At 37.6% G+C, this 25,567-nt stretch overlaps 1 protein-coding gene across 5 annotated transcripts in view; it reads right to left on the bottom strand.

Annotated features, from left to right (window-relative positions):
* Positions 1–44: 44 nt before the first annotated feature.
* Positions 45–25,567, bottom strand: part of mapre2 (microtubule-associated protein, RP/EB family, member 2) — a 40,559-nt gene continuing 15,036 nt past the window's right edge. For all 5 annotated transcript variants that reach the window (XM_066719638.1, XM_066719636.1, XM_066719639.1 and 2 more), the window contains 6 exons: positions 12,672–12,799; positions 8,231–8,376; positions 7,545–7,758; positions 3,955–4,094; positions 3,318–3,476; positions 45–1,263 (listed from right to left, as the gene is read on the bottom strand). In XM_066719638.1, coding sequence (XP_066575735.1) covers positions 1,189–1,263; positions 3,318–3,476; positions 3,955–4,094; positions 7,545–7,758; positions 8,231–8,376; positions 12,672–12,792 — 855 coding nt within the window. In that variant the 5' untranslated portion in view covers positions 12,793–12,799 and the 3' untranslated portion in view covers positions 45–1,188. The remainder of the gene's footprint in view (positions 1,264–3,317; positions 3,477–3,954; positions 4,095–7,544; positions 7,759–8,230; positions 8,377–12,671; positions 12,800–25,567) is intronic.

Raw genomic sequence — 25,567 nt, 5'->3', positions numbered from 1 at the left:
CTTTCAGAAACTTAGTATGCCAACTTAAATTTACAGAACACAGATCACTTAACATATAGTTTTTTATTAAATATGTAAAAAGATAAAAGCAGGTCAAGTTATTCACATAATCAAAGACAAAAAAAAAAAGTCTACCAATTCTACCATGCAACAAATTGTGGATAACATAAAATGAGTGAGATACATCTTAAGACATTTCTTGCATCTAATGACTCCCCGAATACTTTTTTCTTTTTTGCTATGTATAACTATAAACAGTACATTTGTTTACATTCCTTTTCAGTTTACATGTAATATAGAACCAAAGCATGATGGTGAGCTATTGACTTAACGTAATGACAAATGCATATTTAGGAAAATCAAAATGAACAGAAGACGATTTCCTGGAATACTGTATGGTGTCAGTGAACTCGATAATGACGTGACTTCTCTGGACCTGTGGTTAAATAAACAGACAAAACATTGACAGAAGTGTCTCTCACATATGACTGCAGTTCTTCCCCCGGACATGTGATTACAGAGTACAAATAAAAAGTGGATCTCCTAAAACTGATTCAGACATTCGATTTCATCAGCACATTTCTGACCCTTCTGGCAAAACAAATGTCACTTCTCATGATGCACATGATTCAGGATGGGAATGTATTTACTAAAACTATGACAATTCTGTTTACAGTCAACAAATGTCTTAGTGGCAGTATTAAGGGAGACATAAAATAGCTAATATTAGCCTTTCAGGGCTAGGCTTATTGCGTTTCATCATAATTAATAAACTGATATGTAAAATAAAATAAAAATCATAAAAATAGCATACAGCAATGGATGGCAAAGAAGCTGGTAATGTTTACAAACTACCGGTCCTGAACTCAACACGTCCCCATACCTGAGCTCTGAACACATCTTCTCCGCAGTGGAGCGGCGCTGGACAGCCCTGGACACAGACACGCAGCGCGCTTCGCCCCGGGCTGGCCGCTGCCTCTCGATGAAATGATGAGAACTGAACGCCGCATGTCACCGACAGTCACAATAGCGAGTGAATGTTTAATGTGGGGACTAAAGTTACCGTCCTTTTAGAGGCTGCCTATGTGCTCGGTCTTCAGGAGAAGAGGAAAAAAAAAAAAAAAAAAAAGCATAAAAAAAAAAAAGTTCTCACAAAACGCAGGGTGTGGTTGTGAGGGGGGGTGGTGGTCAGTACTCCTCCTGCTGCGGGGGCTCCTCCTGGGCCTCCTGGTCATGGTCTTCATGCTGCTCTCCTGCTCCCTCCTGCAGTAGAAACAGCAGTGAGCCCTCACACACATCCAGATCAGTGCAGTGTTACTAATATTCAAGTTAATCACACACCTAAAGGACTTACTAATTATGCGCTTCACATGTGATCTCTAACTTTTACAAACATTATATATATACACACACACACACACTGTAATAAAAGCTCCACAGTTCTCTACATAACTACATTTTCAACGATTTAGGATAGTAAATATTTTATTGCAGTAACAGGTTGAGCACATGACCATGTTTTCAAAACTTATGGGCTTCTGGTCAGACAGGAATGTTCAGTCCCGGCAAGACTAACACTTGTGTTCAGCTCCCCTGCATGTCATAACAGGACCGTTCCTGCAGGAATCCTAAATGGTATCAGTCAAGGGTCACTGAGTGGGAATCAATCCTAACCATGATTTCATGAAATTATGGAGAGAGGGGAAGAAAAAAAAACAATGGTTCCTGAACAAGGGTTCACTTTCCCTATACAATTGTAAAGGACCTTTAAAAGGGGAAATAATTAAATACATCTCCCTCCATTAAGCTGCAAAAATGCTACCCCCCACATAAACATGTGCCCTTGTTTCCCCTTTGTCAGCAAATCTCACATTGTACTACAGTATATTCCTAACTGGTGTATAATGTAGGAGTTGTACTCCTCAAACGCATGGATTATATACTGCTGGAGATGTAGCCATTAGCCTCAGAGAGGAGGTTATGCAATGCATATGGAACAGATTGCCTTAAACCACTAGAGAGAATAGGGACAGGCTTTCAAAGCTTTGGGTTCAGTGCTATCTTTGCAATACTTCTTTCTTCAAGAGAAACAACCTTACAGGCTTTATGTTAGAAAGAATCAAGTTACATTACTTTCACAATGACAGTTTAAATTACTGTGATTCGATTTTGAAATATGTTTCGCAGATTGGCTTTTAACTCTTTAGAGGCAGCAAGTAACATTTTCCCCAAACCAGCCTGTTGAACAGACTAGGAGCCCAGGCTGTGGTTTTCCAAAGCATGTTGGTGTGTAGTAAAAGGCAGCGTAAACAGGCTAATCTCACTGGGACACTCATAGACCTTGACATGCAAAACCACAGCTTACATCTGTTCACTAACACTCTGTCAACCAACTACCAACCAAGGCCCATTGTGTGCCTTCTTTCCATTCTGGTTCACATCAAGCGCTTGGTTTCATATGTGTATTATATACATCATGCATGTATGCATTTTGTCCTTTAAATAATTTAGATACACGACTTTGGAAATAAATTAAATATATTTAAATGCGTATTTTGAAATGTTACATTGTTATTTTAAGTTGTGATTTTTTTTAAGCCCTAGATATAACTAGTTTCAAGATTTGATCCTGCCTCATTCGCCTCTCATTACCAGCATGCTGTAGAATAAGCACAGGGGGGCCCCCCTGGTAGAAGATTTGAGTGTGGGGTTCATTACAGTCTAACAATACGGATTCTGGCACTGCATGTAGTCCAGTGAGGACTCCCCTCACAGGGTTATGTTTAAATCCTGATTTGGCACTGTGCCCTATGGAGAAACCCCCCTGACAGCTAATCCGGTTTATCGGAGTAAAGTAGAAACACAGACATGTTCACAGGAGGCCCCAGCAGCCTCTCTCCCTGCAGGAGGAAGCCTGGACAGACATGAAGAACAGGTCAGGCCATCATGCAATATGTTCCATTGTCCAGGTGTTACATGGCTTCCTATTAGGACAATGTCTTTGTTCCCAAACTATTTCCACCATAAAACCATAGGGAACGAAGAGCATAAAAGTAAGGCTAGTTATGGTATATGGCAGATGTTAAAACCACAGCTGGAATAAAGGACAAAGACAACCCACAGAAGGGAAATGCGGCTTTCGTGCTGAAAGGCATTTGATATCATGACAACTTCAAAGTTATACATCATTCAAGATTTTTTTGTTGGGTTATATGCTGATGTTTTTGAGCCAAGAATGCATTTGGTGCTTTACATAAAGGAAATGCTTAGAGAGACAAAAGCTGGACCGAGCAAAGGGGAGTTCGAGGGGGTCTGACCTGCTCCTCTGTGGCATATAGGACTTCCATTAGCCGCTCCACAAACTGAGCGCTGTCCTGACCCTGGTCCTGGCACAGCAGCTCGATGTCCCGCAGCTTCCCAAAGTAGAAATCCCGCTCCTTCTCCACGCCTTCCAGTGCACTTTTTAATGAATTCACCTGGCAGATAAAAACATAAAAATCTGTTCAAGTGGCATCATATAGACACAAAAAAGAAACAAAAACAACATTCTATCCTCCTCTCTACTCAATTCATAAAATAAATACTTGTATCTATTTGTACCCGTGGTCCCCTTCAAATATTTGGGGATTTGCATTTATATTAAAGGCTTTCATTTTTAATATTTGGACGTACAACAGTGAGAGAGAGAACCCCTCTTCATATGTTCCAAGTGTGGACTGAAGGCATATCTGCTCTCTGGCTTTCCCTTCAACTCTCTTATATGCTATGCTGTCTATGAACGGTGTAACTTTTAACACTGGTCTGATGTCCATGTTCACCTTTATAACAAACTGAACCCTGGTGATGACATGGAAAATCCTAGCCCAGGCAGACAAAATGGATATAGGGGCTGCAAGTTTATTGTTCAGGGAAACGGGGCAGCTTTTGAGCCCCGTTCACTCCACAGTACAGTACCTGGTCATTTAGCTGTGTGACCTGCGCTTCCAGCTCTTTTTCTCCCTTGGCAGGAGTAGTCGTTAATGGTACTTTTTTAGCAGACGAGGGTCGGGATGATGGTGTTGAAGGTTTAGTAGCTGGACTTGCCCTGGTAGCACCTGTGGAAAAGGAGGAGATGATGTTAGCAAATACAATAATGGAAAATGACAAAATTTGTATTTGTCCCTGTGCTGGTTCTGAATGGAGAGCGTGTAGGTCGGTTTTAGTGGCCTTCAGGTTTGCGGTGTGTGCATTCCCCACCCCCACCCTATTATGTGTTCAGAGATCCCCAAAGCCACAATAAAGGCTCTCAAAATAGCAGCAGTATGTGAAACTCAAACATTTCTCTTCAATGAAAACCAAGGAACAGCGAAAATGTGTAGCCAGTCGTGCATGTTCCCAAACAGATATATTTTATTATTGGTAATGAAGATGATACTTCTCAGGTTATGAAACCGTATGTAACCTGTCTTTGCACAGCATTCAAATAACCTTTTAACTCTTCCAACAGTCAATTACGAATACAACCCATAGTACACTGTTGACTGAATGGACGAGATATTTAAAGAGTCCTGTCACCACGGCAGAACTTGTTTCATGGAGTACCAGGACTTTGGTTATTCCGGGCAATTTATCCACAGAGATTTCACGAACAGACCACACATGTAGAGTTTCTACCTGGGAATTTGCCAGGCCATGGAAGACTTGTGCTGACTTTAAGTATTTTTCCAGTCTTTCCATGTGCTTATCACGAGCAGCTGGTGGTCTGCAAATACACTAAATTCTGCTCAACCCGCCAACGTTTTATAAGAGGGTCTTCTACCCAATACTCAAACTGCGTTCAAAACAAGATGGTGCACGTCATGGAAGAGTGTGCTCCAGTTCATGGCTCATGAAGACACAAGGCATGCATGGTTGAAGGTCAGGCACAGACTACAGACCCTATGGCATGCATCTCCTCCATCCTCCAATTCTCTGCCTGGGAGAAGGTTGATGTACTGGGAATGGGGCTGTCTACACCAGTAGAAGTAATCCTGTCTGCAGGGCTCATTATGCTCAGTTCAAATGGGGTGAGGTGCAGGCGAGGTAGCCAACTGCAGTTCTCAGGAGCAGGAACATTTCTTCCTGGTTTTAGCAACACCGGAGTACATACTTACTTAAAGCAATAAAATATTTACTGCCTTCCTGTGTGTAGACAGAGGAGTGGAATGCATGCATGTTTACAGCCGAGGAGTATGGCTTTTTAAACCAGGTCAGAGTCCTGCATCAGTGAACTACAGCGTACAGCAGATGCATCACTTTTCCTGTGAGTATTGAGACATAAAGGTGTTCCCAAAATGGAAGAACAGAAGGAAACAGATTTGCAGGCAATTTGTGTTTGTGCCCACAAAAGAAGGGACCTCATGAAATTGTTAAAGAAATGCGCAAAATATATATATATATATATATATATATAAAAAAAACTTCCTTGGTAGAGCACTTGACAAATTATTTTAATGGTTAAATTGGTGCTTTAAGCTAAATCCCCCAAATTATCCACACAATTTCATTACAGAACCACAAAACAGAGGCAAGTGAAAATTAGAGGCTATATTCGCACCCAATGGAGCCTCAACTTGGGCCTTCGTGAGCTTAGAAAAGCTACAAAATCTTCCATACGCCAAGAGCTTCAGTCAAGCCACACAGCCTCTGAACACGACATTTTTAATCTGATTAGGAGGGTTAGTAATTAGTCAGGACGCCACAGAGGGGTACAGGCTTTTTGACTGTGGCGTCTTACTTCTCTGGAAGGAATCTGCTCATTTAATTGCACAGAACGATGAAATACAACACTATGTCTTACTTTAAGCAAACAAGGTGGACCATTTGCAGTACCAGTCACAAGCTTAATTACCTCCAAAGAGGCACTGGGGAAAAAAAAAAAAACTGCTTTTAGAACATTATAGGGTTGAGATAAGAGTAATATCTGGGGAGGGGAAAAGGGGTTTATGTTTCTAGTATCCTAGAAAGGATCAGTTCCTGAAACCTGATGATATTAATTGTATACTAAAGCAGTTACAAGGGAATCAAGAACAAAGTCAGAATTTGGAGATTTAGTAGACAGTAATGCACATTTTTATATCCCATGCAGCCATTCCATTTGAAATAATAAAAAAATAGGCTAAGTGATCAAGGGGGGGAAAAAAGTGTACAATTGAGGAAAATATTTTTCATCTCTCAAAGGGTGTAAAACTAATAGGCTTCAACTTACATCAAATACTTGTTATACATGTGTAATTAAAACAGAGCCAAAACATGCATCAGTAGATGTTGGGTAATCTTTCTACTATAGTGAATTCTATAATTGCATTCCCAGATGTCTGGGATTACAGGGTGTATGTAGTTTGGCCAAGTAATGCAAGCACTGTATGGGATAGTGACTGAAGCCCACACACAGGACAGATTTTAATTATCACTTCCATTGTGCATTCTGCATTCCACAATGCAAAATATATGCATAATATTTTATATTACAGTGTCATTTCAGGAATACTGTAATGCTTTCAGTTCTTGTTTACCAGTTCCACAACCACAGCCTAAATGATACCTAGAAGTTAAATGCTTCTCTGGGGAAAACAAAAACACAGTTTCCCATATATTTTACTTTATAAATTAAATCGTTCCGACAAATACTTTTGCAATGGTGTAAACAGGGCCCTAGCAACTAACAAGTCCCAGGAGCCCTGATCTTACAGAAGCATGCTGTGAAAAACACTTTCTGCTTCATGCTCAGCAACTGGGCTGGTGTTTTTGTTGGTAAAGTAGAGACCATATACAATGAGGTTTTAAACGTACAACTCTCGTCAGTGAGAGAACCAAGCTACAGCAAAGACCTTCCCCAGGTCATCTATGAATTAAGGGAGCGATACCATATACAGGTTATGACCAGATGCAAAATGCTAGAGAATGGATGTGAATAATTTTAATACTAGATGGAAAACTAAACTAAATGCTTGGCTTAGATCCTTTTATTCCTGCTGATCCTCTTTGTTACAGTGTAACTTTATATTCAACCCATTATGAATGCAACAGTTTGGCAGTATTTATCAGCACATCTCTGCAGGCGAGCCACCTCCTCATTAGGTGATTATCACTGGTGTCTTATGGTGACAGCGAAGGATAAACAGTCTCTTCATTGGATCTTAACAACCTGAAATGTAATGCTACAGAGCCCAGTCTCTTGGCTATATTGGAGTCTTTCAGTAAAAGAATATTAAATGTTGCATATTTCCCAATTTGGCTGCTGTCAACTAGCAACTTCAGTCCTTATGTGATAAGGCTCGTATCAGACTCCCCAACCTCCTTCAAAGAGAAGATTATGATACTCTTGTAGCAGGACCATTCCAAGACAGATCACTTACACACGTTATGGTTTAAAAAGGCCTGAGGACACGCACCTTGACTCCAGGTGTAGAGGCCCACAGAGTTGGGCTATGATGAAGGGGACACTTTGCTACACAGTGAGGGGATATGGTGACATCCAATCAGGACAACAACAGAAAGCTCTCCAGCAGACACCCTAGCCTTACCTGCTGTGGGGGAGTTTGCATGGTGGGACTTCTTAGGCAGGTTGAAGATCTGTTCGCCGGGGTCGGGTGGAGGAATGGCATCTTGCCCTTGCCGAGCCTGCAGGGGATCATACTCTTTGCCATCATAATTGGCATCGAAGAATTTCTTGAACCACTGGATGAAATCAAGATTATCCTGGAATCGGCCTTTCACCAATTTCTCCACTGGAATAATCTGAATCGCAACAGGAGAGACAATTTAGGTGCTTTAGAGTTGCAGGGAAATAATGGAAATGGTGCAAGAGCCCAACGGCTTTACTTCAATTCTCAATTAAATGCATCATCACCGAGTTATTTCACACGTTTTAAACAAATTAAATGCTTTAGTAGGTATTCAAAAGCATTCCATGAATATCTATAAATGTACAGTACAACCAAACACACTAGGGTGGAGAGAAGACTCAAATCAAATGCTAAGACAACATTACAACACATTTTTCCATTTCAAAAATAATAATGTAACTACTAACCGCAGATGTAAATGCAACCTGACATAAAATTAAACCCCTTGTTAAGCCCTTTGTTGTGTCTGAGGGATCTAAGTACTCTTCTCTCACTCAATACATGTCAACACTGCTGAAGGTTGCTCTGTGAAGATCCAGTCAGGCACTGGAAATTTGAACCTTTTTATAGATTTTGTCACTCACCTTATCAACATTCATCCTTTTAAAGGAGGCCTGCAGCAGCTTAAAGTTGTGAATGTATTCATGCTCCAGCTTGGCCTGGAATTTTACTTTCTTCAAACTGATGCAGCCGGGGAACAGCATGTCCATGAACTGACAATAAGCCGCGCCTGCAGAAAGGACAAACGGGGCACAGTTACACAGCGGCTCGGATCCTCATTCTCAGAGCAGGCCATGGGAACCGCTATGGGCTCTGGTCCACTTACACTCAATGGTCAGCAGTAGCAGTCTATACATTCTCTGATGTTGCAAAAAACAAACAAACAAACAAACAAACATGCACCTCTGCAGTTATGATACATATATATGGCCATTAGAAATGTGTATTTTTGAGTTGTTTTTGTATAGCTGAAATTGACGAATGTACAGTAGTCCTTCCAAAGTTGGTGAAGGACATATGTCTTGACACCCGAAACGGTATTTAGTTGCAAATGACTGACAGATCCACTCATTTATATTTCCCATGCAAATTCCGGGCCTTATAGTGTTGCAGTGTTCACTTGTTAGAATTATACTACAATAAAACTTTAAATGAGGATCTATATTTGGAATATTTCCAATCACTCAAATTCCTGAATATATTTCTAGGCTGTATACACTATTGGGTGTGTTTACACTTGGGTTTTAAAATATTTTAAAGGCATGCTAATATTACCCTAAGTGGTTCTTGGTCATTTTAATCTTGTACTTATGTGAAATGAACCTGTACTTGTCTTCTATCAAATTAATTACTTCTATTGAATATATATTCACTGCCACATATGGGATGGATCTAGGTTTTGGCTGCACACCTAGAACTGCAATTACAGCCTAATCAATGGCATTCCATCCCTTTGTTTAAAAGTATGCTTCTGTTTAACAAATCAGAATCAATGTTTATGACTCATGCAATACAGGCTATGTATTTAGGTCAACCTGTAAATGTGTCGCCTCATTACATTTCCAAGCCATATGAATCAAATTAAACTCTGTTCCTATTTCTTGTTCAAACATTTAATTAATCTACATTGCAAGCAAAAAGACTATGTATTCATCATACAGACATAATAGACTATTTAACGATGCATGGTCTACTTGAAAATAAATGCATGCAAGAAAATAGTACATAGATAATATAAAGCACAGCTGCAGCTTTAAAATTAATTTCACAGTATTCTGCATGATAAAAAAACACCACCATAGAAGGTCAAGAGGAAGGCAGTCACTGTTTGATCAGCTCCCAGTTTATGGTTCCTGGTTATATCAGTTGAAGATGTTTCTGTCACTAGGTCTTGATATGTGGAACAAGTGAAAGCAAAAATCTAAATTGTGCAACACATTCTGTGGCCTTTGTGATCACCCTTCACTTATTTTAAGTGCTATTTGTAACTATTTGTAGAGAAATTCAGGTTATTTATTTTTATTTGTTTTAAATGACAAGTTGATACAGCAGTTTTTAGCATGTTTTCCATTTCATATATTGACTTAGCAGCTACACAACATATTACTTTTGCTCTTGTTGAAGAGTGGAGCAGTCTCTCTTTAAAAGCCTTGTAGCTGCTGGTTTAGTTCAAGTGCACTTAAGCATAAATGCAGAAAGGATTGATGATGCGAGCAAAATGGTGTTGTACTTATACATATATTATGTTAAGATTTTCAAACATGCTCTAAAACATCTTTTAGATGTTCTAAAGCATCTAGGAGTCATTTAAGCAAGTTGCACTAATGTGAAGTCCATTACAATAAAGTAATGGCAGAGTAGGCTGAGTTTTCGAGTGCCTGTCACTGAGTTTCCTGTCCTTAGAATAGCTGCCCCTTAAGTTACATGGCTGTCTAAAGAAGTTCTCAAACCAGAGGCTGAGTCATAAAGGGGAGGGACCTTGGGAATATACTTAGAAAAAATAAGATTACCATACATGTGTTACAGACGGACAAAACTGAAGGAAATCCTCCCGAGAGAACCAAGGCGACTTAAAACATACCATGTCATTTATTTCTGAGGTCTACAATACAAGGTGCTGTTCAACCTTCTCAAGTTGGCTTAATTTCATCATCACTTTCTTTCAGAAGCATTGTTATTGAATTTTGAAGCAAATCTAGATGCTCGGACATTCTGGCTGCTGCATTAGAGGGGTCTTTGTATAAACCTCCCCTGTCAAACAATGTTACAGCCTTTCTTGTAATATATATTTTTCATGTGATCTATGTTGAAGCCCTGGGTATGGAAAACAGACCACCACCCCCCTCCTCTCCCGTGAGGATGTTTTCTCATTTTGAGGATGACCAGGATCGTCATGTATATACACAGACGATTTTAATGCAATTATGTTTATCATGATTGTCTTTCTTGAGAGCAATCTGGTCTATAGTGAATGTGCAGCTGGATAACTACACATAGGCAGGCCTACAGGGGCTCTACATCTGGAGCAGTTTTGGCTCATGGTCAAAGATATTCCCTGTCTGGTAGCAGCAAAGCAAAGCACAAATATCTGAAGAAAACCACTGAACACAAAATATCATCAATAAAGAAAAAAAAAAAAAAAAAAAACTATAAACCACTAATCTGAATCTTGGGATCACTGGTCAGTAGGAATAGAAATACAAATCAGCCCACAAGCAGATACCATACAACATTACAAAGCCTTACTGGGTAAACATTTTGCTACAGCCAAATATATGTTAGGAAAAAGGTCACATATGCATAGTTATGAGCACATTTGTAGTTGCAGTCTATATCTTACAGCTAAAATTAAAATTCAAAACAGTGGGTAGAACTTAACAGATTGTAAGTCTAGTTCCACTCCGAGCAGCAGTCACTGGTTGTGACCAGTATTCCAATAGAGAGGGGAAAAACACTCAAAAGCACAAGCTGGTAAGCTTCCCAAGTCTTGACGCCAACATCCAGGAGCAGTCTCCAAATATCCTGATGTTAATCAAAATGGATAAAAACAGATGTGCAACACCACGAAAACAGTAAACCACAATTTACATTCTCTACTATTTATTGAAAAAAAAGAAGCAAATTCTTAAAAAAAAAAAAAAAAAAAAAAAAAAAACACCACTTTGGGAAAAAAGAAACACGTCACCAAGCTCCAACTCTGCAATAGTCTAAGCAATCTCCTGACATTCACTCCAAGAGTCCTGTTTGGGCCATCTTTCTCAAATCCCCAAGGCCGTAGACCCCCCTTTCTTCAATTTGCACATTAAATACACAAAAAAAAAATATATATATATATAATTATTCTCTCTCTTGTATGTTTGGGTTTGGGTTTTTACATTTACAACTTAAAAAAAAAACAAAGGCAAATGAGAGCACCACTCATTTTGTCAGGGATGAGTATGGTTCTATAATACCCTATTGTTCTTTCCAATCTTGGGGCTGATTTAAAAGATTATAAAATGAACTTGAGGCAAACATCAGGTTTTAATAAGACACAGAAACATGTCAAGACAAGATGGAATCAACAGACGCAGATTCTCAGTCAGTAATTCAAGATTCTCAGAGCATTAAACTATTAAATGCAGATAAACATCAAAACATACCACCTCTATTCACTCTGAAACTAAGTAGAAGCCCCTGTACCAAGTCATTAAGATGAGAGAACATCTGAAATGTAGTGGGCAGTCAAAGCATATTCTTTAAATTTGACGTACAATTGATGAAGACAAACTGAAGCCGCACTAACCACTTCAATATGAGCAATTTTTGTGAGTGCATCGCTGGGCTCCAGAAGGCATGATCAGTCAGTTCTACAATTCAGGACCAAATCCATAAACCATGCCAGATCTACCCTGTTAAAGTGAAAGCTCTGACAAACTGCCGAGTCATGAGCCAAAACCTATAAACTAGAAATAAGCAAATCTTATGCGACTAAAAACATCTCTTTATTTTAGAACAGAAATAACATTTATCTTAAATCAAAACACCTGTGGCACAAGTACACCTACACATTTAACCATTAAAATGGGGGAAAGGCTGAAAATCTCAAACTTAGATCTTGGAGATAAACATTTGTGCTTCATCACATGAAACTGGCTCACAAAATTCGTTAATCTCAATTAACTTTATTCGGGGGGAGGATAACAACTCATTTACTGGAAAATCCTGTTTCACAGCAGTACAAAAAAAATGTATACGTTTTACACTAAAAAACAAAAAAAACAAAAAGGCCATCCTAGTTGATGCTCATCTGTCTTAGTTTTCCATTAGCTTGGACAATTCCTTCCAAGCTTTGTGGTGCAGCAGCTGCTTTTGCAGTTAGTATGTTAATGCATTATATATCATGAGAAGCATCACACCCAACACTCATGACTCAGTAATAAAAGACTGAATCAAAGGCTAAGTGGTGAGACTTTGGACACATTTACAGAGAACTTACATCTACATTTCAGCACAACAAACAGAAGGGAAGGCAGCTGATCTTACCTGAAGAGAGCTGTTCAACTTTTGTGTAGTTTAAACTGAGGATGTCATTAACCCAGGCTGTGATGTCATGTCTGCTCATGGTCTCCTGGGTTATTGAGGTAGAATAAACGTTGACCGCCATTCCCCAGCTGCAAGCAAACAAATGATGGAGGTTTAAAAAAAAATGAAAAAATAAAATCGTTATTGCTTACCCACATCCCCCACCCGAATGTGTGCAGCCCATTAAAACAGTGTCTTGAATAGTCTTTTGTATAGCAGATTGGCAGGAGCAGTCTTGTCATACGCTTCTGTGTTTTCAACCTTAAAACGGTAAATCAACTCAAGACCTTATACAGCACCAAAATCCTTAAATTAAAAAGGAAATCCAATAATGAAGTAATTCATAACCTACAACAACACTGCATCTATCTACAGGAAAGAAGCTGCTGGTGACAGGATTCAGAATCTGATCTGAAAAGCATGTTGTAGGTATTTCCTTTCACTAAACCAGAACTCATTACAGACTGTGGCATTTTGCAATAATGTCCCAATTAAAAAATAAACCAAATGAAGGCCAGCATCTTCTTCCAAATGTCCATTTAGCATTCCTTGTTCAGCCTCCTAAAACAATTGTTTAATCACATTATATATTTTGCGGTCTGATTTAAGTTCCACCATGCAGGCCTATACATTAGGTTTTGCACATGCTAGTTAGTAGACAATAGACAAAGAAACATAATATGAAAGTGTAACAGGATGATGGTCAACAATCAGATTTTTTTTTTTTTTTTAATGAGAACGGTTTTAAAAACCGAACACAGGCACAGATTTCCACTATTTTCACATGAATATGTAAAAACATCTTGGTTTTACATCTCTTCTTTTTAATTGGACATTCCAAATGAAGTTGGCTGCTTTGAGGCCTCCTTTTATACTTGGGTTTCATTCAGGCTGACTGGGTTGTGTGTACATGTCAGTGTTTCAGAACAGCTAAATTTAATGTTTCCTCAGTCACATTCTGCCTTTGTCAGATCTTGAGTGAATTTGCTGGCTCCACAGCTGTCACAGCATTCAAGACAAAAACAGAGATTTAGTCATTTGCAAGGCCCTTTGCCTCACAGAATAATTAGCCTCCACTGTGGAAGAGAAGTGCAGGCAGGGCAAAAAAAAAAAAAAAAAAAGTTAATTTGGGCTATGATGTTTCAGAAAGACATTGACTAAAAACCCTGTTGAGCAGAGAGAATTTCCTCAGCATCTTTACCAAGACTTGGTGGTCAGAGGGATACTCCTGAACAATGCATTTCTTGGTTTAAGTGAACTGTACCTCACAAACATGCATGACAAATTGAAGTAAAACAAAACCCCAGGAAAGTCACATTATCATCTGTAATTCAATCCTTAAATGAAATGCTGTTCAGTAAACTACAATATAGTGAACATCTGCCGACACCATCTATAACACAATTGCCATGATGGTGATGATTTTGATAGTCACTGTTGCCATGGACACACAACATAACATCAGAGTAGCCCTTCTGTGCACGAAATGCTAATGAGACAACTTCCGAAGGTTGTCCTCCCACTGTTATAACGGTGACCTTTAGCATCCTAAAAGTAGAAAGAAAAGTCATCCTTAAAAACAGGAAGAGGCCCTCTTTCCAAGCAAGACCAAGCCTTAGGCTATACCTTTTGTAAAGCCTTGCATTTATGCAAATCATTCATTACGTTGGACAGGATTTTATGTAAATAAATGTAATCTACATTACTACTTTACAAACAAAAACTCAATAAATATATACATTAATTTACTTTCTTTGATCTTCCAAGGTGCTTCCACTACAAACATTTTAATTTAAGAAAAATGTAGGCCTAACATGATTTTATATCTTGCTAGCGAACTGGAGAAAGTCAAGGTTGTAAAATAAATACTGGTAAAATGCAGTGGAATGACAAACAGAAGAGGAAGAAGATAGATAAATAGGCAGAAAAGTGGTCAGTCTGTAGGTTTCTTTGTGCACGTGAAGCCTGCTCTAAATCCTAGTGAAGATTTCCAGAGCTAAATCCCCGCTGTCACCATGAACACAAGGCAGGACCCAGCCATTCACATACAAACCATTATGGTCTTTCTATTCTGTTGTTCAGTAATTGTGGTCTCTCACTGCTGCCAGGCATATTTATTTTTATTGCTACAGCTTATATTTTGGCAAATTACCTACATTTCGAAGGGAAAGCATTTTATGCGATACATTTAATTAATATAATTCAATAGATTTGTTTGTCTGTATAAAATAAAGACCTGCAAACTGCAACAATGAAAATATTACATATCATGAATTCTACACAGAATTTGTATACAATGTTCAAACTAAAGTGATTTTTATTTTATTTTTTCTCCTGTGTCTGTGTATGAGTCCCTGTCCTCTGGGTCTTGTTACACTTTCAATGCACTGTGGCTGGCAATAAAAATAACAAATACCAACACAATAGCTCTATAATAATGCAATTTATTGGTGCCACAAGTCCATAAAATACAGTGGATTTTAATATATGTTTCAGCTGATGGGGGGGACTACAGTCAGTGGCTATTCACTAGATGTCTACAGGGCAGAGTTAATTGAAACCAGTCAATAAATTGAACTGAGCTTAACAGCCTTTTTCTTATCCAAGTTAGTCCTGTATTTACAGGAAGGATTTTCACAATGTTTCAACCTAGACTTGTTTGGATTTTGGACTGTCCTTAATTAAGTATGACCTTGGTCAAGATTATTATTTTGCAAGGGTTAAATATTCTGGATGACATAAGGTTGCTACTGTGCACATGCACATACTCCTCAGAGTTGGAATATGATTTTGAATTAAAAAAGCAAGCACCACACAAAAAAGCATGTCAGCAAAGAGCTCCTGAGAGACCTAAAAGTTTGTGAAAATCATATCATCAACTCAGGAATGTACTGCAATTGACTAATATCAGGATCTTTGGTTAGGTAATAAGATCAAATGTAAAACACATATAGATGCACATATGAAAAGTGTTAAATAATTTCAATCTAAAATCAAAATGTAACTTTAGAATTTCATTTCAAACAAAGCAAAACAAAGTATTTTCCATTTTTATTCCTTGAATTGACTATGTTCATATTCTTTATGGGTTTTATGCTGCCTCTCAACTTCAAGTTGGACTATCTTTACATCATTAAAAACAAAGGGCCCAATTTTCACTGTGGGCAGATTGCCCCTACAATGCATTTGGAATATAATGGTATACATTAATGCGTTTCTGGAAGGTTTTTAGTAGGCTTCTGAGCTGGACTTGTTTATTGTTATTATTGTTAGACAAACATTGACACGTGTGTTAGAGCCGTTCTTTGTAGATTCCATCTTATTTTACCTCTTTGTTAACGATTTCAAAGTTTTAAATGAGGTCCCAGTCAAAAAATCACTTTTTGGACACAATCAACATAAAATATTTTGGGAAGAAGGGTCGTAGCTTAGAGATTAGAGGCTCATGTGAAAATACAAATACACCTGCCTAATTTGACCAATTTGTTAGAGAACTGTACAAGAGTGCATCAACCGGCTGAAAGATGACAGTCATGCATCAGGCTGTATCCAGTGGCAGAACTGTTGACCAACACCTGAAAAGAGGAGGTGAAGCCAGCTTCATCACCACACTGGATCTGTGCAAGAGTTGCTGGCAGATGCCACTACTGCCGGCCCCAGAGAGAACAGCGCTCTCCAGGGGTGTGAAAACCCCAAGGATGGCCAAAGTAGACTATTAAAATGAATGTGAATAAAAAAATAAACATGTTAAACTGTTAAATATGTACTCTATACTTGTATCTACTGGGATAAGTGAAGACCGATTAGTAAATGGAGCTATATAACCCAATAAAACCCTCCTGGCATCAGGGAGTGCTGCTTTTGGCAGGTCCTTATCAAGGTTGTGCATTTTTTGTTTTGTATGTAAATGTTTATAACATTTTTAATTCTTCTAAATACCATCTGGATCTTATGTTTGGCTGTGCTTAGCGGCCACCTTTAATTGTCCCACTTTTAGACCCACATGACCAGCCAGCAGATGCTGTGTGACAGTCTAATTTCTCAGGCTGGTTTTCCCCTGCATTCATTGAAATTATTAATCTACAACCATTCATAATCCCATTTCAGATGATCAATACGTCTACTGGATAAGCATGGCCTTGACAGACTTTAACAATTGCACAACCCATGGCTATTTTCCACTACTAATTTCCAAACAATGTTTAACAGCCTTCATGGTTCTTGCCGGACAGACAATTTCAAGAGAAACCTAAGGGAGGCCCTCTCTCTGGGGCCACAAAGAACAGTGTTTCCTTGAACAGACCACTCATTCATAAATTGTGCAAGTCTACAATTTATTTGCCTTTAAGGGATTCACATTCCCTTTGCCAACAACTTTTCCTGCTGCAGTATCAGCCAAGCCTGGTCAGTTCATACTAGTATCTTAAGAGTGCAAAATGTATTCAAGGTAGTCAAGTTTTACCCTGCAAGCTATTCTCACTAGAGGGTAAACCCTAAAATGGCATTAAAGCAACTGTAACTCAAGAATTCTGGATAATTAAAGGTTACTTAATAGAAACATACGTTATTTAAGTTCTCCATACGAGTGTATTGATTCTGTATTAAATTCTTTTAACCACCTTCCATCAAGATTTCACTTAAATTGTGCAACATAATACAATATTTCATTCAACTTTATGGGAATTTGCTTTGTACAGAGCCTCAAACAAACAGAGACAACAGCATACATCTTTAATAACATTAAAAACATCACCACAAAAATTATACTAATAAAATGAATTCCAAGTTTAAAATTGTAAGATTACTAGTAATCAAACTGTATGCTTGGCTTCAATATCCAAGAGAAAAAAGACTAGCCTTTAAAAATACTATCACACACACAAAGTACAGTAAACATAAAACATTTCTGTGCTTGACTTGAATCATGTTAAACAGTACATTTAACTTACAGTAACCATAATTATGGTGTCATGTGTCAAGTTACTGAATAAACATGTGAAGCGGCCTACAAACCAGAAGTGCTACAATTCAGAAGGAAAAGATGTAGTTCTGGAGCTATTTTTAACCATCCCTGTACAATTCAGTCTTCAGGCCACCAAGAAATTCATAACAGACACAAAGGATCCTTGGAGACAGGGAAAAAGAAAGGAAATTCAACAAGTCACTGGGAATTACCCCGCCAGCATGAAAAGCCACAGACCGGTAGAGCCATAGTCATGAGTTGGAATATTCTGTCTCCAGCCATTCCACGCATTCCAACGACTTTGTGGTTGCAAATGATGAAGGTCGGCTGTTTCTAAGGTGAATAAATATTTTGCTAATGTACAGCAGGCAGAGTCTTACGGCAGCATGTCTACTATTAACAAATTAACACGTCTCTACTATCAATAGCACAGAATGCTTAGCATAAGTATTTTCTACAAAGTATAAGCGATTCCTAGATGGTGTGTATACTCCATGTTAGCCGTGATCCACACCAGTCTATCCCGAGCTTTCCAGGTTCCTCCGAGAAAGAGGACTGATGATTTTGCACCAAACAAAGTCCTGGTTTAGCGATCTTACAAAAAGGTTTAAATATGCAAATGCTTTTATTAAGCTTTTGCTTTTTTATTAAATAATTTGAGGTGTGCATGTCTGATGTAATTTAAGGGAGGTTTTCAAAAGTCAAAATCAGAAATACAGTAGTTTTTCAGAAATGAGCATATTGTTAAACCTACAAGAATGTTGGCTAGGCCTACATGGTATACAGCCAACCTGCACAGAGCACATTTGTAGTGATTACCACAGTAAGAAGAAGGTAGGCTATTAAATGCCAATGCCAATTCTGTTATAACTCTGAGTTCACATCATTTTTACTGAAAGGTTATATCGTGCCCACACAAGAGGAACAACAGAAGCACATCCTTTTTTTAATTCTAAAACTGTGTAGAGTTAAAACACATAGAAGCACATTCTCTTCCCATCTCAAATGTTCCTGCTTATTTAAATTCAGAACTCAACAAAAACAAAAGCCAGCAAAACTCAGCTGTGGCTTATTACACAACTTAAATTCTGTTGTTCCAAGTATTATCTGTAATAACTTTGCAAGTGATTGGTATACAATTGCGCACTAAACTCTCCATTACACAGTTTCATTTTTGGTCTGTGTTAGAGTAATACCTTATGAATGAATAATTAAAATGCCTAAACAGGGAAAAAGTGACTAAATCCTCCTAATAATTTGGTAAAGTATTTTATAGGTAGTTTAAACTGACAAATTATGTGACAGTAACAAAAGACAACTATACTTCATTTAAAAAATACATTTTAAAACAATGAAATACATTGTGGATATACACTTGCCATTATCCCAGAAATGTGTTGCTTTCATGAACATTGCAGTAACAAATCTATTATTTCTAAAATGTACTAGCGACAAACTGAGAATGGAGTTAGATGTATTTTATAATAATGCAATGTTTCCATTTTTTTTTTTTTTAACAGTAAAAGCTCAAATATTATAAGAGAAACACTAACCTGTAGATTTAAACACACCCAATATAAATCCCATAAGAGCAACCAAAGTCAATTATTCAAACTACTGTTTCGTATTATAAATACAACAAACTGCCAAAAATGCCTTCACTGAAAAACAGGTCTTCATGCATCTGAATCATAGATGGTATTAAAATATGAAGTAAACATTCAGTAAATTGACTCCAAAGGGGATAGACAGATTCACTCGCTGGCTATATTTAGTGCACTCTGGATTACTTCACTGTAGACATTTAGATGGGAATTTCAAACAGACAACCTTAAAAACACAACAACCACTGAAAGGGCTCAAATCTATGCCGTTGTAATTAAAGCATGCCAAATATCCACACAAGGTATATGAGCTGTGCCAGAATTGTGCCGTGCAGATGTGTAATTCTCTTATTATACCTATGTAGAACTTAGAGATGTTACTTCTGCAATGCATTGGGCAACAAACTACATGACGGCACCAAAATAAAAATAAAATCCCCTTTAAAGCAGTTATTTGGGATAAATTGTAATCCTCTCAAAAAGCATCAGATCACTTAATTTCAATCAATCATTTGTTTGTATAGCACATTTAAAAACACACTGACCAAAGTGCTTTACACTAACAATTTAAAATACAGTCACAATTTTAAACAGACAATATAAAACAAGACATAACAGAACATTTGAATAGAATGACAAATGCATATTTATTAGTAAAATCACCCCCCTCCACCAATTTGTTAATTCAACTATTCCACACATTACATAACAAGCTGGTCAACAATGGAGGCTTAGAAGCATTTCAGATTTTAAAATGTAACATCCTAGTACAGTAACACTAGGTCAAGGTACATTAAGTCAGAATAAGCAGAATGAAAAAAGGTATTCAAAACAGAACCAGGATTTTAATACTTAGAATTATAATGTATACTTCATGGTAAACAGTCTTTAACCAATATTTATCAGTTGTCATAAAGCTTATAGATCCAAAATAAATAAATACATTGCAATAAAAAGTAAAATTCTCTTCACACATAACCCTCAAGAGAAGGAAAGGTAAAAATCAAGTCCCTCTCTTATTAAAAAACTGGCTCTTAGAAAAAAAACATAAAATGACCACATCACAGAAACCCAAATGTAAACGGAGAAAACTAAATATAGACATTTTTCTCAGCTCTTTGTCAGCACCTCCTATGGATGTCTGGAAATGTGAGTCTTGCAGCTCTGAATTACAAGCCTAGGTCACTGAGAAGTTGCCACCACTCCAACCCACAGCACTAATTTTGTCTGCTGCTTATTTCCCGTTTGGACGAATAAAACAAAGCTGTGTATTCTGTGCCACAGACAAAACGCACATCATTAACTGCTGGGCAATATCCAGCTGCAATGCTTACTATATGGGGGCCTGATAAGCAACTTTATTATTATTACATACACATTTAGTTTTGATAAATTTCATATCATGGTTGTTTCACTAAGATATGCTCATTTTCATGAGAAATTCTCCTTCAGCAAATACAATGAGATGCCGGTCCCATTTCCAGAGGGTGTATGATGAAATAATCATCTCAGCTTTAACAATTAAGAATTAAAACATGCACACCGGCAGTATTTCATTGTAAACTGAAGGACAATTACGGGATTGAAAATACAATGACAAGATTCAACTGCAGCACATTTTCTCAGTCAGAGCTGGAAGGTTCAGATGGAGGTTTTCAAAAATACTTGACTTATTTCTGTGCTAGAAAAATGATTTGGGTATTTTACCATCAGTTTGAATAGTAATGAATATTAGAAGAGGGTCCACTGAGAATTAATGCAGGCATACATATATATATATACACACATACACACACACACATACATATACATACACATACAAACGCACGTATACATATATAAAGCAGATTTTGTTTTCAACACAATACACTGAATAGACCACTCTGATAGGATAAAGACATTTACAGATGTTTGTTTTCAAATTAGGTATTATCAACACATTTTTATGAAAATTCAAATGTCTTCTGCCAGCAGTTTAAACCAGCCCAGGCAAACAGATTTTTGATGGCCTTTGTTGTAAAACTGTATCCAGCTGTAGGAACCCCCTCCCCCTCTCAAGGGAGGGTCAGCTTTGTTTCTGTGGGGGAAAGGACTGAGAATTGCATAGCAGCTGGTCACAATATTTGAGAACTTGACAAAACAGAATGCCATTTGATCTACAGTCAACAGAATAACGCATTGGGTTTATAAACTGCCACTACCAATTTAAAAATACTGGACAGCATTCTAGAGTGGTTCGAATTTCATCCTAAACTCTGTGCTAATTCCCAATTGTTACCGTTCACCAGAAACTGTTAGGCTGTAAATAGTCTGTTAGATTGTATTAATTTTATTGTTAATTCCAATTCACCAAAAATAACTTATGGTGCTCTTAACTGTGCCAAAACAATGGAAAATTGAGCATTATCAAAAGCTTGAATTAGATTAGCCTAGTTACCAGTAGGTTTATAAAAAGGTTCATAGGGACAACTTAGCCAAAGTCTCAGATGGAAATGTATGTTAATGAAAAGTAAAGACTTCTGTAACACAGCCTTATTAAAAGGTTAACAAATTGTGTTTTTTTTGTTTTGTTTGTTTTTTCCCAAGAGTAATAGACGTGTTATTATAGAATATGTACTTGGAAGCTCCTGCAATGATTACGGTGTCAATGCTTTGAAATGTCAGACCATATTTTAAATGGTAATTCCCCTATGCAACCACTTTGAATGTGGCCCTAAATGTCTAGACTACATATTTTGCATCTGACAAGAACTAAAAGACTACTGTTTATTAACATTTAACTTCACCAAAATTTAAAATGTATTTTACTATACTATTAACTATACTAAATGTATTATTTTACTATACTTCGAAACATTTGTCAATGTGTATTCTTTAGATTTCCCAATTATTTCCCTGTTTAATAAAAAAAAAAAAAAGAATGAAAATTATGGATTCTGAGTCACCTCATGATAGAGGACAATAACACACAAGGTCATATCACTGGGGTATTTCCTACCTGAACTAACTAGCGTTTACTGATAATGCCCAAAACTACATTCCTTGGAAGAGGAGGTTCCCCTAGCCAGCGCCACACCACCAACTGCAACTTCACAACCATACATACATAAATAAATAGGTCTACATATAGCAGTGTAGAGGCACAGCCTGCATTTGACCCAGCAACCTCCAGGCTACAGGACTCATCCCACAATTCAAGCAAATGCTTTGACTCGATGAGCCATTAATTAGGTAATGTAACCTGATTTAAGCTCATGGAATGTTTTGGGTGTTTTGCTATATTAGACAAAAAAAAGGAAGAATATAAACATATGGAAATAGTATTCACAAATCAGGAAAGCTAAACTTTAGGTAGAAATGTTTTGGCTTGCCTTATCTGCTTGGCTCAATGTCAATATAATGATGTGTTCACAAAAGGAGCAGAAAGAGCTAGCCTATTCCCAACAGATCACTGCAGAGTCTAAGTTGTCTATAATGGGCTCTATCTAGAGGCCTTCTCAGCTCAGCTGTGACTGGAAGACTGCGATGCACACTTCCTTCTTCCCTGATACGCGGCAAAGAGGAAATCACATGGAATTTCCTGCACCAGCACTCATAAATAAACAGAGTTTTCAGCAAGGCCTTGAAATCTCTCAGCAGGTCTCCTGCATAATCGCTAAGTGTTTACAAAACCCTGCAGGATAACACCACAATTATATACCCTAAATATAAACATAATTCTAATAAGGCCCACATTATACATCTACATATCCAACATACACAGGCCTAACCATTACTTAGTTTGTATAAAAAGGGTTTTCTGGCTTGTAACCATATTAGGAGCCTTATGGTATTTAAACATTTAATATGTAGTGGACAAAGTATCAAAATACATTTCTGAAAGCTGCATGCATTAGCCTGAATATACTATGTATTCATTTACAATGGTATAAACTATTTCAAACAGCTTGACAATTTCAAGCAAGTGATCAAGAGTGCAGAATTCCCATCCATTGTAAAATTACAGAAACCTTTAACATTGGATACATATGAATGTTAAGGGACAGATGAGAATATGGAACAGAACTTTACCAGCAGAGGTTCTAATATGGTATTATACTAGCACATATCCCAGGTGGCAGCTGTGCCAAGAAAACTAAATCAAACCAGTACAAACAACTGACAACTGACATTTGTCCTGGCACAACTGCACATCTTACCTCTAAAAGGTGAATATATTACTCATTGAACAACAAATCCATCAACATAACTGAGCACAATGAAACATGGGAGGGGCTTACTGTTGATCATTTCAAAATGAATTACATTATTTAGGCCACTAGTTGATGTCAGATCAGATCCAAGGTAGTTAAACATTTGTATACCATAAATATTTCTAAATATACTAATCTTTAATCTGTTATGTCCTTTTTAAATTTCTATTATGTGGGGTAGTTTCCCTTGTTGAAGTCATTATAATCATATGAATTTGCATAATCTGAAACATAACCAGCCACTTAATAGCCTATTAAAAACTGGTGGAACATGTAACTGTCGCAGCACAAATCAATTGTCAACAGCACAGTTATGATCTGCAGCTGGAATTGTGCTTATCAGGAACTCTACTGTTAAAAATCCACATTCTGCTAAAAGCATTGGTATAACAGTCATAACTGTCAAATAATGTAAATAACACCAAAAACACTACACTGGTAATCATGTACCAAACTTCAAAATAGCAATTTTTAATCTCTCTTACTTGTCAGTTAGCCAATTTATATTAATAATCAGTAACTATAACACACTGTGGATTGAATAGGTCTATATTTTTTAATATTAGAGAGAAGATAAGATTACCTGAAATGCAAAACCCTTTTATGCACAACAATACTACAAAAAGTGCAAACCATGAGCTATTTGGTTCTAATTTACAAAAAAGCCATTGGAACCATACTGTCAACTCTTAGCCTATCTAACCTATATGTCAGAAACATCTAAAGCCAACTGCACAGAACAAATTCACCTTCACAGGTCACTGTAAGCCATTTCTTCCATTTACTTGTATTATTGTAGCATTTTATTAATTAAGAAAGTGTGATCATAATCTTTTGGTTGAACTTTGGTTTTATAGGCTTTAACTTAAGGAGGTCATATTACTCCTTCCAGTATCTTTGTTAATGTTTGTAATATGCAGCATATTACTAGGAGGAAACCACTGTACATGTAAAATATATTGTCAGAAAATGCTAAGTAATGACAAGTCGGAAATAGCACAACTAAATACTGAAAGCCATTACATTGTTCCATTTACCTTGGGGAGTCATAAAGGGGGAATTGGGTCAAATGAGAGCATTCACTTAGCATGCGAGAGTTAGCAGGAGATTGATGTCCATCCAGCTAATGTTGCTGAAGCAGCGTCTCTGGGAATCTTCACGAAAGGGAATGTCCTACTCGGAGAGACTGAGGAACTGAACCTTTTCACCCTGGAACAGAGGAGACTACGTGGGGACTTGATCCAAGTCTTCAAAATCATGAATGGCATCGACCACATCAAACCAGAGGAGCTTTTCCAGATCAGCAGGGACACACACACCCGGGGACACAAATGGAAACTGGGCTTCAAGGCATTCAAGACGGAAAACAGGAGACACTTCTTCACACAGAGAGTCGTCACAATCTGAACAAACTCCCCAGCGATGTGGTTGAAGCTGAAAATTTGGGAACATTCAAAATAGACTGGATAGGGTCCTTGGATCACTCAGTTATTAATGGACACCAAATGAGCATGATGGGTCGAATGGCCTCCTCGTTTGTAAACTTTATGTTCTTATGAAACGGTGCAATGAGATTCTGGGATCAATTAGCTACTAGGGCCCAGACCAGCTAGATAGGCTAAATGGCCTCTATTTATTTGTTCCATTTGTTACATTCTGATGTCCTTGTAACTGTAATATTATATTTAAATCGAATTGTACTACTTTTACAATGAATGACATTTTTAATGCTAAAGATAAAGCAGCACGACAAAGCAATTTATAACACACTGCTGGTCTGCACAGTGGTTTTCCTGTACAGACCTGTATTTAAACATTACATTAAGCCACGTTATCAGCATAATCTAAACCTGTGGATAACACCGTCTCTGCTATTCAAAACACAGTTTACACAAATACATCTTTGTTCATAATATGCATTTTAAGCTCTGCAATTTTAACGTAAGCATTATGTAGTTCTGATATAAAAGCATATTGGCGAAATCACATATTACTTATCAAGACATTCCACACACACAAAAAAAAAAAGTCTGGTCT

This window comes from Amia ocellicauda, chromosome 2, assembly GCF_036373705.1.
Source record: "Amia ocellicauda isolate fAmiCal2 chromosome 2, fAmiCal2.hap1, whole genome shotgun sequence".
In the NCBI taxonomy this organism is placed as follows: Eukaryota; Metazoa; Chordata; class Actinopteri; order Amiiformes; family Amiidae; genus Amia; species Amia ocellicauda.
Note: the sequence above shows the minus strand (reverse complement) of the source record. Positions and strands in the feature narration are given on the sequence as shown.